The 14,273-nt window shown below is 30.6% G+C and overlaps 1 protein-coding gene across 11 annotated transcripts in view; it reads left to right on the forward strand.

The window, feature by feature from the left end:
- The window catches only part of LOC124360589 (protein unc-80 homolog), a 221,024-nt gene that overhangs the window by 133,801 nt on the left and 72,950 nt on the right, over positions 1-14,273 (forward strand). For all 11 annotated transcript variants that reach the window (XM_046814324.1, XM_046814330.1, XM_046814326.1 and 8 more), the window contains 6 exons: positions 2,996-3,084; positions 4,585-4,768; positions 6,128-6,321; positions 6,627-6,746; positions 8,873-9,030; positions 11,989-12,139. In XM_046814324.1, coding sequence (XP_046670280.1) covers positions 2,996-3,084; positions 4,585-4,768; positions 6,128-6,321; positions 6,627-6,746; positions 8,873-9,030; positions 11,989-12,139 — 896 coding nt within the window. The remainder of the gene's footprint in view (positions 1-2,995; positions 3,085-4,584; positions 4,769-6,127; positions 6,322-6,626; positions 6,747-8,872; positions 9,031-11,988; positions 12,140-14,273) is intronic.

The raw sequence follows: 14,273 nt of genomic DNA on the forward strand, positions 1-14,273 counted from the left end.
CTTCTGCAGAAGAGTGGGCGAGTTAATTCAGCCCAATAACACTGTGTCTATATGTGCCGTTACAGTGACCAGGAGAGGTTACAGAGTCCAACTTTAGTTGTGATTTGATTAACTATCATTATTTGATTAAAATTACCCATTTCTTTAAAACTTGAAGCCCAGGTTAGCGATTTAACTGTACAAATATTTGAAGGTAACATATTAAGCTATTCACTGGTACGTTATCTGTACTCAGAAGTGTTAAAAAAAATATTACATATTAAAAACAATTATGTTAATCTGGTTTCTGATTGAAATATATTGTTTAGGATATGTATAAAACATTGTGACGACATAAAAAAGGCCCTCTCTTCTTTCATAAATACTGTAGTTTATTTTCATAGATATAAACTATTTGTTTTACATGTATGCATACATATTTTATCGTATGTACATTTTAATAAAATATTAACAAGTTTTAAAAAAATTGCCTGGAATCAGCAGACTATTTGAACAATTTTGTGATACATAAAATAAGAAATATATTTAGTGTAAATAAGTTATTTTAGTATTGGATGGAAGGAACTAATAACATTAACAGGTGGAAGTGTTTAGTTATTTTAAGTGAAACACATGAGTATATGTGGAAATAGGAATCTAACCAATAGATTTAGGGTCCTATAATTTGTTAGAATCCAGGTAATCCATGTTTGGAATTTTTAAATCATAAGGTTGATCCAGTTTTATTATATTAAAAGGGTTTAGGATTTCATTTTATTAAATTATTGCAAATACAATGCCAGGTATCACACATTGAATCAATTATAATTTAACATAAAAATGTGGTGAATTCCAATAATGATGGAAACAAATTAGATATTGTACATAATTTATCAAGTTTATATCAAGTTTTAATTCATTGTGTAAATAGATAGCTTTTGTTAATTAAATAAAAAATGATCATGAGACAGCTCTTGACCATATAGAATATCCTCAAAGTGTGTTGATAAATATATTTAATTTGTCATAATGTATTCAGAATGGTGTAAACTGTATGGAAGTTGTTACAGTTCACTACTTGCCATGAGAAGTGTTTTGGAGATGTTACAGTGATGTTGGAAAATGAATTTCATAAGGTTTTAATAAAACTCAGTGTGTATACAAAGATTGTTGGTAGTAAAAAATTCAATATGCTTACATGTTTCATTGAAAACAAAGAGAATTTGACCATACTGAAATCTCTCTTTACCAACCGTAAAACAAAAATAATTTGTAATATTAAACAGTACAATACATTTGTTAAAGTAAGTATTATTTATATATGAAAACTTACAATTTTATTTAACTTTCTACATAATTACCCCCCACATTATACTACTTATCATATCAAACAACAGCCATTTGTATTATATCATCATAGAAGTTTGTCACCCTATGTAATAGTGATTACATACACTCCCTTTGACAAAATTGTCAACATCGCGGCCCTGACCTAGGTTTCAAAAACACATGGTAATCAGTAGGAATTAGATTGTATGGGGGTTCCCAGCCAAATGTTGTGATGAGATCTTGAGTTCTGTGGCTACATGTAGACAGGCATTGTCTTGTAGCAAAACATCTCATTCTTCAACATTCATTAAAATGGCACAGAAAACATTTCTTAAAATTTGAGGAATCTCGTGTAATAAAAGAAAAATTGTAAAATTCCCTTTTTATTCACATTCTGAACCGAATTGTCAGTGGTCACTTAGATCTGCCCCTTCCATTTCTCGTCATGAACATTCCTTCAGTCGTTTTTTAAAGTACATCCATTTGCATATCATTCCATCATGAATAATGTTTTGACTGTATACTTTAAAATTATGACAGTAAATTTCAACTGATTTCACATCTTTAGCACTAAGAAAATAAATAACAGTACGTATTTCACAGTCGGTGGGATTCTCAATCGACAGAGGAATTTTAAATACGCATAAACAGATGTAAAAACAATACACTTTTGTTATATTGATGTATTGAGTATAAAAACTGTATACCAAAATGTTGCTATTAGCTACTTATAACCTTATTCTTTCTTCAAGCTTTCCCTTCTCTCTATTCTCCCCTACTCCCCCCCCCTTCTGTTGAAACTAAATTTACTCGTTATGGGACCATTTCAGCCTTCAATTAATTCTAGGTTAAATAAAATCTCCCTGAAGATAGAAAAGTAAACATTTTATTGTACATATAAGTTTTAAAACCTTATATGTACCTGAATAGTGGGATGTGAAGGTTTCCCTAAACTTAGGGAGGGTAACTTTTCTCTGAATGACTGGAAAGCATTTCACATTTAATGTACCGACAATGTATCTACAAAATTAATTAATATACCCGTTTGTTTCATTCTGTAAGTTGGTCAAACGGAAGTAACTACAGTTTAGTCATGAGTTAAGTGTATTAAATCAAAAGATTTAAAGTAAATATTAATACTTTTCAAGTAGGCTATATGAATTTAACCTTCTAACGCATTTGAAAGGTATAATTTATGATTTAAAATCATTAGTTCAAAAGTTTATTATTTTACTTTTTATAGGATAAAAATTTGTGCTGGGATATTATTTAAACTTTTAGGTCTCTATAAATTATATCTTTCAAGTGCGTTAGAAGGCTGAAATTTGGTTTAAAACTTTACTACTTCTATATAAAAATTAAAATTGGTAACATCGAACTATTGGGAGTCGCTCTCCAGACTAGGTTGTTGTCACTGTGGAGCAAATATTAGCCCTCCCACACTGACCCGAAGTCTGGTGTGCATTTAACCTGGTAATAATATAATCATAGTGTTCAAAGATAATCCTACAATCTCAAATTATTATTTATTTTCTTTATTCTGCATAACCAATGTTTAGAGTGCCATTTACTTACTCCAGTAATCAACATTAATGATAGCTAATTATGAAGTATTAATATTTTATAGGTTTTTAAATATTTCATTAATCTTAACTCTACTTGGTGCTTCACTTGCCTATTTTTGCAGGTCTCCCATCAGAGCGAAAGATCAGTTTTGTTCTTCATGAACCAGACAATGAGTCAGAAGGCAGCAGCAACACTACAGTTACCCTTCAGGTCAAACAACAGTACATTTTATTATTCATATTTTATATTAAGGAAAAGGGAGGTTCTCCTTTATAGTTAAAAATGTGATATTAACTATAATAGTAATCCGACACCACACAGTTCTGTCTGCAATATGCCACCTCCTGAAAGTTCATTTTACTTTCTTATAAAATCGTGATCCTGATTCTATTAAGGGTTCTAATTAGAGAATCTCTAAACTCTTCCAGTAAAATCTAACCTCACTCAAGATTGTCAGCAGTGTTTACAGATCTTTCAACATTGCCTGAGAATACTGAACAGGTTGGTAAGAAGGTTTTCCTGCCTGCATGCCAAAGGCAGGTCTGCATATTAAGACATCCTGAAACATTGCTACTCACATTTATTTTGTAGAAAAAGAAAATCAAATAAGACATGAAATTCACCAGCAGAGATTCAAAGCCCCACAGCTCAGAGTATAACTCTTGTATAATACTACTTTTATATATAATTAATTGTGATTCTAATTCATTGTTCAGATCCAACAACGACTCTGCAATCCCCCTATCACCCACCAAATGGGGTTGGGGTAGTGGAGAAGAGGGGATCCTGAACCCCTTACAACAAGATTTTGTTACCAGGGTCCTGTAGCACTCGAGTCCATTTTAAATGTGATATTTTGTTGATGCACGGCTTGGTATTGGGTGCAATGCAGTTGTCACAATACAGGAATTGTCTGCTCCATTGCATCTGGCATGTGCCTTGGTACATGCACTAATACAGATTTTAATGGAAATTAACTGTAAAGATTTCGAAATAAGCATGTTTATAAAATATAATAGTAAACATTTAATTTTTATCAATAAATATTCTACTTAACAATAAAAATCGACCTTAAAATTTGTTTAATGTTTTCCCTCCATATCTTGTATCGATCTACCATAAAAGTATATAGATTTTTTATGTGGAGAATTTTTTTAAAATTAATCTATATTGTAAAAAACATTGTTTATTATGCAGAGTACCTTTTTCTACAGTATTTCAAAATTGGATTCTGCATGAATTTTTCCGTTATTTTACCTTTATTGCCTGAATAATATAATTGTTTTAATTCCCTATGTTTAATGTTTATTATTTAAGAACAAATCTTGTGGTATTCATTTGATGACATTCTTAATGATCTCATCACTCAATTTTCCTTGATTCATCTTCATCCTGCTTTATTATTCTTGGACAATTGATAATTCGAATAAATGCATTTGCGGGCACACAAATGTGAGTGGACGCTATAGTACAATAATTTAAGAACTACTTATGTAATTTTCCCAATATAGTAGGGGTCCCTTTAAAATTTAAAAGTGAGGAATTTAAATATCGGATTAATTTATTTATCATTAATTAAAAAGTAAGTTTTCAATAATAAAAATTGTAATAACTGTGTTTTATCTATAAAGAAAAGTAATATGTAAAAGTTTTATATTTATATTTTTGGTAAAGAGTAATTTTCTATGTTTGTTTATTTCTGCTCTGTAGGGGGAAGAAAAAGAGCAACAAGACGACAAAAAGACAAGGAGAACAACACCTCAAGGCCGTCCATTTTTGCTGCGACGAGGAACTGCCACTACTACTGCTCCCACCACAGGCTCTTTCAAACGTAGGAGTCTAAAGTTGAGGAGAGGCACCAAGGAAGGTGCAAAAGACATTCTTGACTGTGATTGTAAGTATTCTACTCTAGCAATAAATCTTAAAGTTGAGATATTAAAAAAAATTAAGAGCTGTTTCTGTAATTTGAGTAAGTAACTTGAGTTTAGTAATTTTTAAAATGAATTAACTGACATTTAACCATGTTGGTGTACCAATGCAGCGTACATTCTACTATTTACTTACTTGATAACTTGTGCTGCTAAGACAGTGGTTGACTGACTCCTCTTGATGAACCTAAATATACAATGAGTCGTATTAATGGTTTGTTTTTAAGTTACCACTTCTCTTTATTTTGTACCACTATTATGAAAACTTTTGCAAATTGTATTCAGTATAATTGGAAAGTATAAATAAAAAATAAATAGAAAGGAAAGAAAAATAAGGAATATGGTAATGTTGTTGACCCCTTTCAATTCTCCCTGTCTTACATAGTCATGTAGCCTCCTCTGTGAGTCCCACACGGCAGTGGTACTAACCTCAGAATTGTACTTTGTAGACATATCTGGCTTGTTATATTGATATGGCCATATTTATTAATACAAATTACATTTACTTCACTCACTATCATATCTTTAGAGCCATATAGAGCACATGACATCTCTTATCAGTATCTAACAACTGTTCTTGTACCAAAGTTCGACTATTATTGGATCCACAGCTATAATGACAGCACTTACAATTATTGATGTTACCACCATGACATTAGTTCTGTCATTAGTGTTGTTGACATTTGATTATTTGAGTGACAGTCAGAGGTTCCACATATTACTTTACTCTTTTGTTTATATTTTCATCAGAAACTGGTTAATGTAGACGCAACCAAGTGAAACATAATCCTGATAGTAGTTTAAAAGAAGCATACCTCCAAGATACCTCCACATGATGATGTGGAGGTATCATTTGAACTTGGTTTAAATTTAAAACTGTACATTGAAGTATGGAATGCTTTAGCTCACAACTTTTTCTGTAAACACTTTGCAAAACAGCTGTTCTCCATTGTCACAAGTGAGGACATTACAAATTTAAGTAATTCACTTCTTTATGTGCTTAGAAAAGTATAGTGCAGAGCATTTTGTTCATACAAGCTTTACAAATGGTCAGGAACCAAACGAAAGTTTTTGAAAGTCAGCGAGGGTATTTGTTTTTTCCAAATTAAGATAAAAATACTTAGGAAAAACAGTTGTTTACTCAATTAAGATAAAAATACTTAGGAAAAACAGTTGTTTACCAGCACCCATTCTGTTTTTGTGATATTAATTGAAAAACAAATTAGAAGAATAATGCACTAGAATATAGATAAGACAGTTATTTTATGTATTTCTAGATAATACATACTATGCGAGAATTTTAATAATTGAAAAATAATTTCTAGTTAAAAGAGCAGATTCGATTCAATCCAAACGTAAAGTGAGTTCATTATCGGATCGAAGTGACACTTCCGAGCAGGGAATAGGGGAAGTGAGTGGAGAAGAATCTCCTGGTATTCTGAGCGACGATCAACCCCCCGAGAGCCCTAGTGACAGTAATGATGCAGACGACACAAGCACCCACCTGCCTTGGCTCAAGGTGTGTAATGTACCTGCTCCACCACAAACGTTTATACAGCTTACATATTGAAAATATTGCATCAAATATGATTATCATATTTCAAGTTTAGATTATAACAGCAAAATGTATTTTGATGTACTAGCAATAATTAAATAGTTAACTATTGTAAAAGGTAATACAAATTTATTTTAATTTTTGCATATTAAATAGTGTGTTCAAAAAATGTCATAAAGTTTGTTAGCAAAAAGGTTAAGGGATTATACCTTGAGTGTAAATGTGCATATTTTATTTATAAATGTATTCTAATTTTAATTTATGATCAGGTTATGATTCAAATGGCCAACTCATTTAACTACTACTGCTCTCATCAATCATTCTGCCATCCATTCTGCTACAAGCGGCACATGAGGGCAGCGACCCGACTCATCAAAGCTGTAAGACAGGTAAAAACAGTGAATATGTTAAACTTTTACCTAATTCTAAAAGTAATATTTTACTCTGGATCGAGTTTAACCCTCAAACTGGCAGTCATTTTTCCTCATCACCCTTACTTAAAATATTTGAAAAAAATACATTTAGACTATAAATATGTATGTGCAATACGTTATTTTTTCAGGAAAATGTGAAGATAATATTATGGTATAAAAACATTACGCATAAACCATAAAAATATGATTACACTAATCTTCTTTTTGAAAAGTGGTGGGACTGCCCCTGGTAAAGTGTGATAATGTTATAAATATTAAAATCTGAGATAGCCAATTTATTCTTAATTTTGTCTAGTTTCATAAAATGTATAATGGTATCCAGATTTACTTAAAAAATTATATATATAAATTGCATCAAATTTATATATATGCAATTATGTGGTTGTAAAAACCACAAATAGTACACGGAAGGCTAAATTTGTTATTATGGGTACAATTATTTTCAAAAATTTATAAAAATATAATTCTTACACTAAATGTTTCCAAAATATACACAAATTTTGAGAATTAATGCACAAAAACAATAAATAAATAAATAACCAATTTCTAATTTTTTTATTTTTGAAAAGTTGTGGGAGGTACCTATATTTGTAACTATAGGTACGATTATTCAAAATAATAACAAAATATATATATAATTTTTACACTAAATATTCCCAAATTTAGCATGGTATAGCCTTAAACAAAGCTATAACAAGCTGTAAATCAACATAAACCATACCCATGATATATATATATATATCACTAATTTTCAAAGTGGCTAGGTGAAGAAAATTTTTCTGGCAAGATTTTTGACGTCACTGTGAAATCACTGTTGCCAAAAAAGCAAAACAAATTTCACAATTGAAATCAGAAATTCTTTCAGTTTGAAATGGTATATAAATAGTGGTGGTAGTGTTGATTTATGTACTATATGAACTGCAAACACGTAGTGTCAATTGTCGTTATACAGGGTGTAACATAAAGGTTGGGGTATAATGATTTAGATCAACATTTTAATGTTGATTGCCAGTTCGAGTGTTAACATTGTTGTGTATTTTAGTCTTCTGTGTACTAAATTCACCAGAAATCAAAAATCTTCATGTATTTTCCAATTTTTTGTGTGATTCTAAGCTAAAAATGAAGAATAACTTTTTTCAAATTTCCACTTTGTTTAGCCGCTAGCCGCCATTTTGTATTTTTATTAACAAATTTTTATCTTTAAAACTAGTAAAATTAAAGTAACCAAATTTGGCACATAGGTTTGAATAGGTAAGAGGAAAATAAAAAAGAATATTTGTGCTATATAATTTTAATAATACCTTAATAAAATCTTAAATAATTCTTTGCCAAACTTTTTTATTACAACCTGTATTTCATTTACCACATGTATAATGATTTAGATCAACATTTTAATGTTGATTGCCAGTTCGAGTGTTAACATTGTTGTGTATTTTAGTCTTCTGTGTACTAAATTTCACCAGAAATCAAAATCTTTATTTAAAACAACATAGATTGTGTAATTGCATTACACTTGAACACTTACAAGTAATATTGAGAACATACATTAAACCAGTTACATTGGGGTGAACTACACTACTTCTGTCACAAATTGCTTATAACTACAACAAAATAATTCCGACATGCAAATAATGGACCTGATAAACTTAAACACAGCTAAAACATTGTTTTTGTTTCCAGGTGGCCGTTTTCTACAGTTAATTGTACAGTTTATTACTGGGTCATAAATTCCCACACACTTTAATAGCAACTCTGCAGCAATAATTACATATTTAATAAACTGGGACATCAGAAATATTTTGTAAAATGTTTTTAGTTCTAGTTTGTATATATCTGCATTTTTCTCAACTCAGAAGTTTTGATTTGATTTAATTCAGTTGTTTATATATCATGAGAAGATTATGATATATAATTTAATTAGTAATAAACTGAAACAGATTCATATGTAGTTTTTAATGACAAGACAAATACAGTTTATAGTTTTTGTAACGGAATTTATTCTAGAGAAAATTGTGGCTAAAATTAGAATAGTGAAATGTTTCTCAAATCTCAAATTTGACTAAAATTTCCTTTTTACTTAGGTCTATGGAGAAGAATTTGGTATAATTGGCTCACAAGAAAGGAGATTATTTGATGACCATAAAAAAGATCCAAAAACAAGAGGTCATAAAGAAAGTGAGAAAACCAGTACTCAAGCTTCTCCAGTACGCAGAAAAGACAGTATTTCAAAGAAAGATAGGTAAGGTTATACAAATATGTAAAAACGTGTTCTGTAATTTCATTTGCAGCAGCTAAGAAATTCAAGTAGAATATGCAATATAAATAGTATATATATACTCTATCAATACGAATGACTAATATTCTGGCAAATAGTATACTGTTGTAATGTGAAGTAAAATAATCAAAAGTAAGGGAAGACATGATGAAAAATAAAAATGTCATATATCAAAACATGGATTGTTTGTACCACTTTTGTTATTCAGAAAGTAACTAAAGTAATCATAGTTTTTCTGTCATTATCTTATGTAAAAGACATCAAGAAATTTCAGGAAAATTATTGGAAAGTTCAGAAATTGTGATTCAACAGTTTTTACAAACTTTTTTACTCATTTTTTCAGTAGGTCATTACTGACAAGAGAAGGCTTACCATTGTTTGTTTTTCCATTTTATTAAAAGTTGCACACATTGACGAAATACACCTTCACTCATAATGTTTGGGTCATAAATTGCACATAATTCACTGTGAATCTTGGCAGCTAAGTAGTTTTACCCAAGAAATACTGTAACACCATGTACGAGGCACATCTAGAAAGTAAGTGTGTACTAAGGCTCTCATAGCCGGAAAAATGTTTTTCTCAACGTATTGGCTACACTACCGTGTAGCTTGACTTTTTTCTTCCGCAACAAGACCAGTTCTATGTCAATACATTGAGAACTGTTGATGCAACAATATTTTTTGTGAAAAATTACAATTTAATCTCCCCCCAAGTGAGAAATACGTGGTGTCTCCGTTATCTCATTTGGAAGAGAAAAATTCTGGTTGATACTTATAATGAGATAAAAACTGCATATGGTGATAAAGCTGTGTACAAGTTAGTTAGTTCAAGTGGTGTTGTAAGTTTAAAACGGTTGTATGTCTGTGCATAATGATCAGAGTAGCGGAAGACCTTCAATTGTGATTGAAACTCTGCACAAGTCAAAAATGCACTCAGTAATAATCGCAGATTGACTGCGGATGAATTTTCTGAAATATTTGCACAAATCTCCAGATCTCTGCTACACAAAACGATCACAAAAACCCTTGGCTATCAGAAAATGTCTGCAAGGTGGGTCCCAACACAGATGACTAACACAAGTTGAATTGAGTGGAGGCCAGGCAATAGTTTTAGATACACTGTACCGTTTTTATAGCACATATTTTAAATTTATATGGAGCAAATACTTTATAAATTAAACAACTTTTCGGAAATACTTGGTTTATTCCGAAATTCAAGTTCACCCAAAAGTTTACAAAGTTTACAAACTTTTGATTCAATTTTCTTCAAATGTCACTCAATCGAACAAATCTAATTAAGAGTCTGATCAAAAGGTACTGAAATTAAAATTAAACTAAAAATGTATACTTCTCCAAAAATGGTTTAAATTAACAAAACAAAATAAAAGTTCTCTTCTCAAAATACTCAAAATTAATATAACACAAAACTTGATATTTACTTTATGACCAAAATTTAATTCACAATACTTCAAAAAATTGAATTAAATTTTCAGACTCTGAAAGATGGGAAACTTTAGAAATTTTTAATACAGTATTATAAAATAAAAGATATTAACTATACGCTGGTACGGGACTTACTACTTTGAAGATTACGGAGGCAGATCGGATCTTAAAACGCACTAAAAATTTTAAATACTTCAAATTGACTTTACCCACGAAAAATAAATTACTCTAAATCCCAACTATTGGGTTAGAGAAAGAACTTCAGCTACTAACTCGACCGCTACACGTACTCCTCAATCGCCAAGACTCGACAGAACACTTCTCTCCCTCTTCAGGCTTGCCGGGTCGGAACGTATCACCCGATACGTCACTGACCGATCAGCTGATTGCCGGTCCAACTGAACAAACAATGTCCCCGCACCGCGTCTAGTTAATAAGAGCCTACTTCCTACCGCGATTCAGCATAAATGAATTTGAACTATGGTACAACACTACAAACTTCATAGAGATAAATTTATATAACTCCTTTGAATAATGCAGTTTTTACCTCATAAACCTTTACTGGAATTTTTCCCCTCCAAACGAGACAATGGATGAAACTACGTATTTCACACTTGGCTGGAGATTGGATTGACATTTTTCACAAAACGTATAGTCACACTGACAGTTTTCAATGTACTGACCTCAAACCGGCCTCGTTGCTTTGGGAAGGACTGAGGGTAGGCAGTGTAGCCAACATGTCATAAAAAAAGTCCTTCCGGCCGTGAGAGTCTCAGTGCACTTACTTTCTGGATATGCAATGTACTTTTCTATTATGGCACAAATGTTTCAAGATTATAACTGAACAACATACAATGCTCTACCCTGTATAGTTACGAGTGTACTGAACCACTATACACATCAATGTCAACATTGCTATGCATAAATGGCATTTACTTTTGTAATACTTTTAATTATATTCACAGATGAAAAACGAGATATTGCCTATGACAGGAGTAAGGAAACTAATTTTCAGCAGAAGTATGATGCATAACTAAAACTGTGTTAATCCACAACTCTCAGTTGGTATTTGTCTGTACTAGCCACCCCCATTGTATAAGAATTAATTCTTACAGACAATTACACTGGAAATTCATGAGCAAAAAACATATGTTGGTATGCTCTGTAAGAAAAATTATTCCCAATTTTTCAAGAGTAGATTTGAGCAAGTTCCTTTTGTACTTGATTTTTTACAAGAATTCTATCCATTTGACAGAGACAAGAATCTCCTTTCTTTTCCATCAAACAAAGTTCTTTCACTTACCTTCCCATAGCCAATAAACTGAAGTTGGAGAATCTAGCTAAAACTGTTTATTGTACTTACGTTATTCAATGATGAATGTTTCCATTATTTAATGTTTCGTGTAGTAATGTTTAGAAATTTTAACTTTGAGACTCAAATACAATTATTAAACATTGTTAACAATATACTTTTTACAGGATTGATAAAAATTTTGATACCCATAAAGATTCTACTAAGGACATCAACGAAGATGTTGAAAAGGCACAGGAGCCAATTCATTCAAAGAAAAATCAGCAAAAAGAAGAAAAGAAAGAACACCCTCCAATCCTAAAATATTTAAAAACACAGGTATCTTTTCCTGAAAGATATTCTATATTTTTTAATAAGTCCTTTGTTAATTAATTTAAATTTTTAAGAGATTAAAGGTAACTTTTCTGGAATTTTTCCATTTGATAAAAATTACGTCAGTTTGTTATAACTATTAACTTTTCTTGCATTGTAAACTCATATTTTAGCTAAAATCAGTATTTAATAAATTTTATATAAAACCGTTTTATGTAAAACAGGATTGGACTGTTAATACATTAATAACTTTCAAGTTATTAATGTACTTTTTATCCTATTCATGACATGTTCGTCAAAATCTTTATTAAATAATACCATTGCTATGCAAGATTTTTTGACATTAGTTCATTCTGAACATTTTATGACGTTGAAGATTAATGTTTTCCAATAATTAATTATATTATTATGAAATTGGAAGATTTAAAAGAAAACCAATACATGAAGTTATAAAATTAGTAAACAGTCTACACTTATGCTGTGTTATCCGGTAATAATTTATTGCTTGTAAATAATTGTTAACTTTTTTGCCTAAAATATAAATTTACATTAACATTAAATTACATTTAACTCTATTCTTCCCTTAGCACACTTACCGAAGGTCGCTTGATTTTTTTCATATGTAAAGACCCTGTTATTATTTAACTTCAACACGTTATAACCGTAATTCTCTTAAATTGTAACTCCTCATAATTTTAACCCTTTTGGGACTCATTAAAAGTGCTAATTCCTCTATCTGGTTGTATGTACAGTTAATGTTCAGTTAAAGTACAGTGTTGTATTTTTTATTATGAGAAAATAAGGTAATGCATGATTGTTTCTAATTAGGCTTTAATGTAGAGCAAAACAAGGTGTAAAACAATCGTTTTTGTCGCTCCATTATATTTTTACTTTATAATTTAATAGTTAAAACAAATATTTTGTTGTTGTTTTTAAACCAAACGTTCTAAGTTTAATGTATATTTTAAAGCTGTTATTGCATTAAATCATATTTTATTGAATGTGTGTATCTTAACTTATTTCTTTTATTTTGTAATATTATTTCTACTCTAATAAACTGTAAAAAATAAAAACTATACAAAATAATGTAATGTTTTTTTCATTTTTTTCTTCAGAAAACAAGTGTATCGAACTAAAACATGCAAGGAATATGTAAATTTACTCTTTATATTTATTACATACAACGGATTGTGATAAAACTTTTAGTTTATTTCGGATACTATAGGTGCATACCTTTAGCAGGTTTTGAAGTCTGAAAGTGTGATAGCGGTTGAGAAGATTCATGTCTAGAAAGTGGTTGAATTGAGTGTAAACATCTGAATAATTATGATCTACAGAGAGCTCTTTTTCTTTTTTTGAGGCCTACTCGTTTCTTTATCAGTTTCATCATTTTTTCCATGACCTACCTCGTCACATTGCTATTGTTAGGGATATCTAGGCCTAGATCAGGTGCAGGAGGCAAATCGGTCTCATCATTGGATGTTAAATCGTCATCTAGTTTATCTCTAATGTCATTAATTTCTAATCTACTTGTACTTGCAGCCATTAGAAAAAGTAAATAGTACTAAACTAATAATAATTCATGCAGTGTTTCAACACTTAATCTAGCAATTTAATCCAAAGTAATAAAGTAGTGTATTTTCACATCAAAATGACGCCTAAAACTGATTACATTATTTAATCGCACTTTACCCACATATTTATTTTAGATTAAAAACTAGAAAAAATTTGTATTATGATAAAAACAATTATAAAAGTACAAAGAACCTGATTCACAGTGCTTGACTAGTTTGTTTACATCGGCAGACAATTGACTCAGCTGGAACTTTTATTGCTTGTTAACAAACCAGTAAATGTACTGCAAAAAACAGCTGCAATGTTGTTTAAAACTATTCAGCACAATACAGAGGTAATAGAGTCCGCCAAACTAATCTCAACAAAATATAGTACACCAGCCATGCAGTGCCTGTGTTTTGTCTGGAAAAGGTTAACCATAATTAGACACTTGCAGAGTTATTGTCACTTTGGTTTATTTAATTAAGCCTTGACCTTAATAAAGTGTTACTAATTCAATTCTTTTAGCACCCACTATTTGTTTGGCATGTTAATTAAATAGGCTTTCTAATGATAACTAATGGAA

Source organism: Homalodisca vitripennis, chromosome 4, assembly GCF_021130785.1.
Source record: "Homalodisca vitripennis isolate AUS2020 chromosome 4, UT_GWSS_2.1, whole genome shotgun sequence".
Lineage (NCBI taxonomy): Eukaryota > Metazoa > Arthropoda > Insecta > Hemiptera > Cicadellidae > Homalodisca > Homalodisca vitripennis.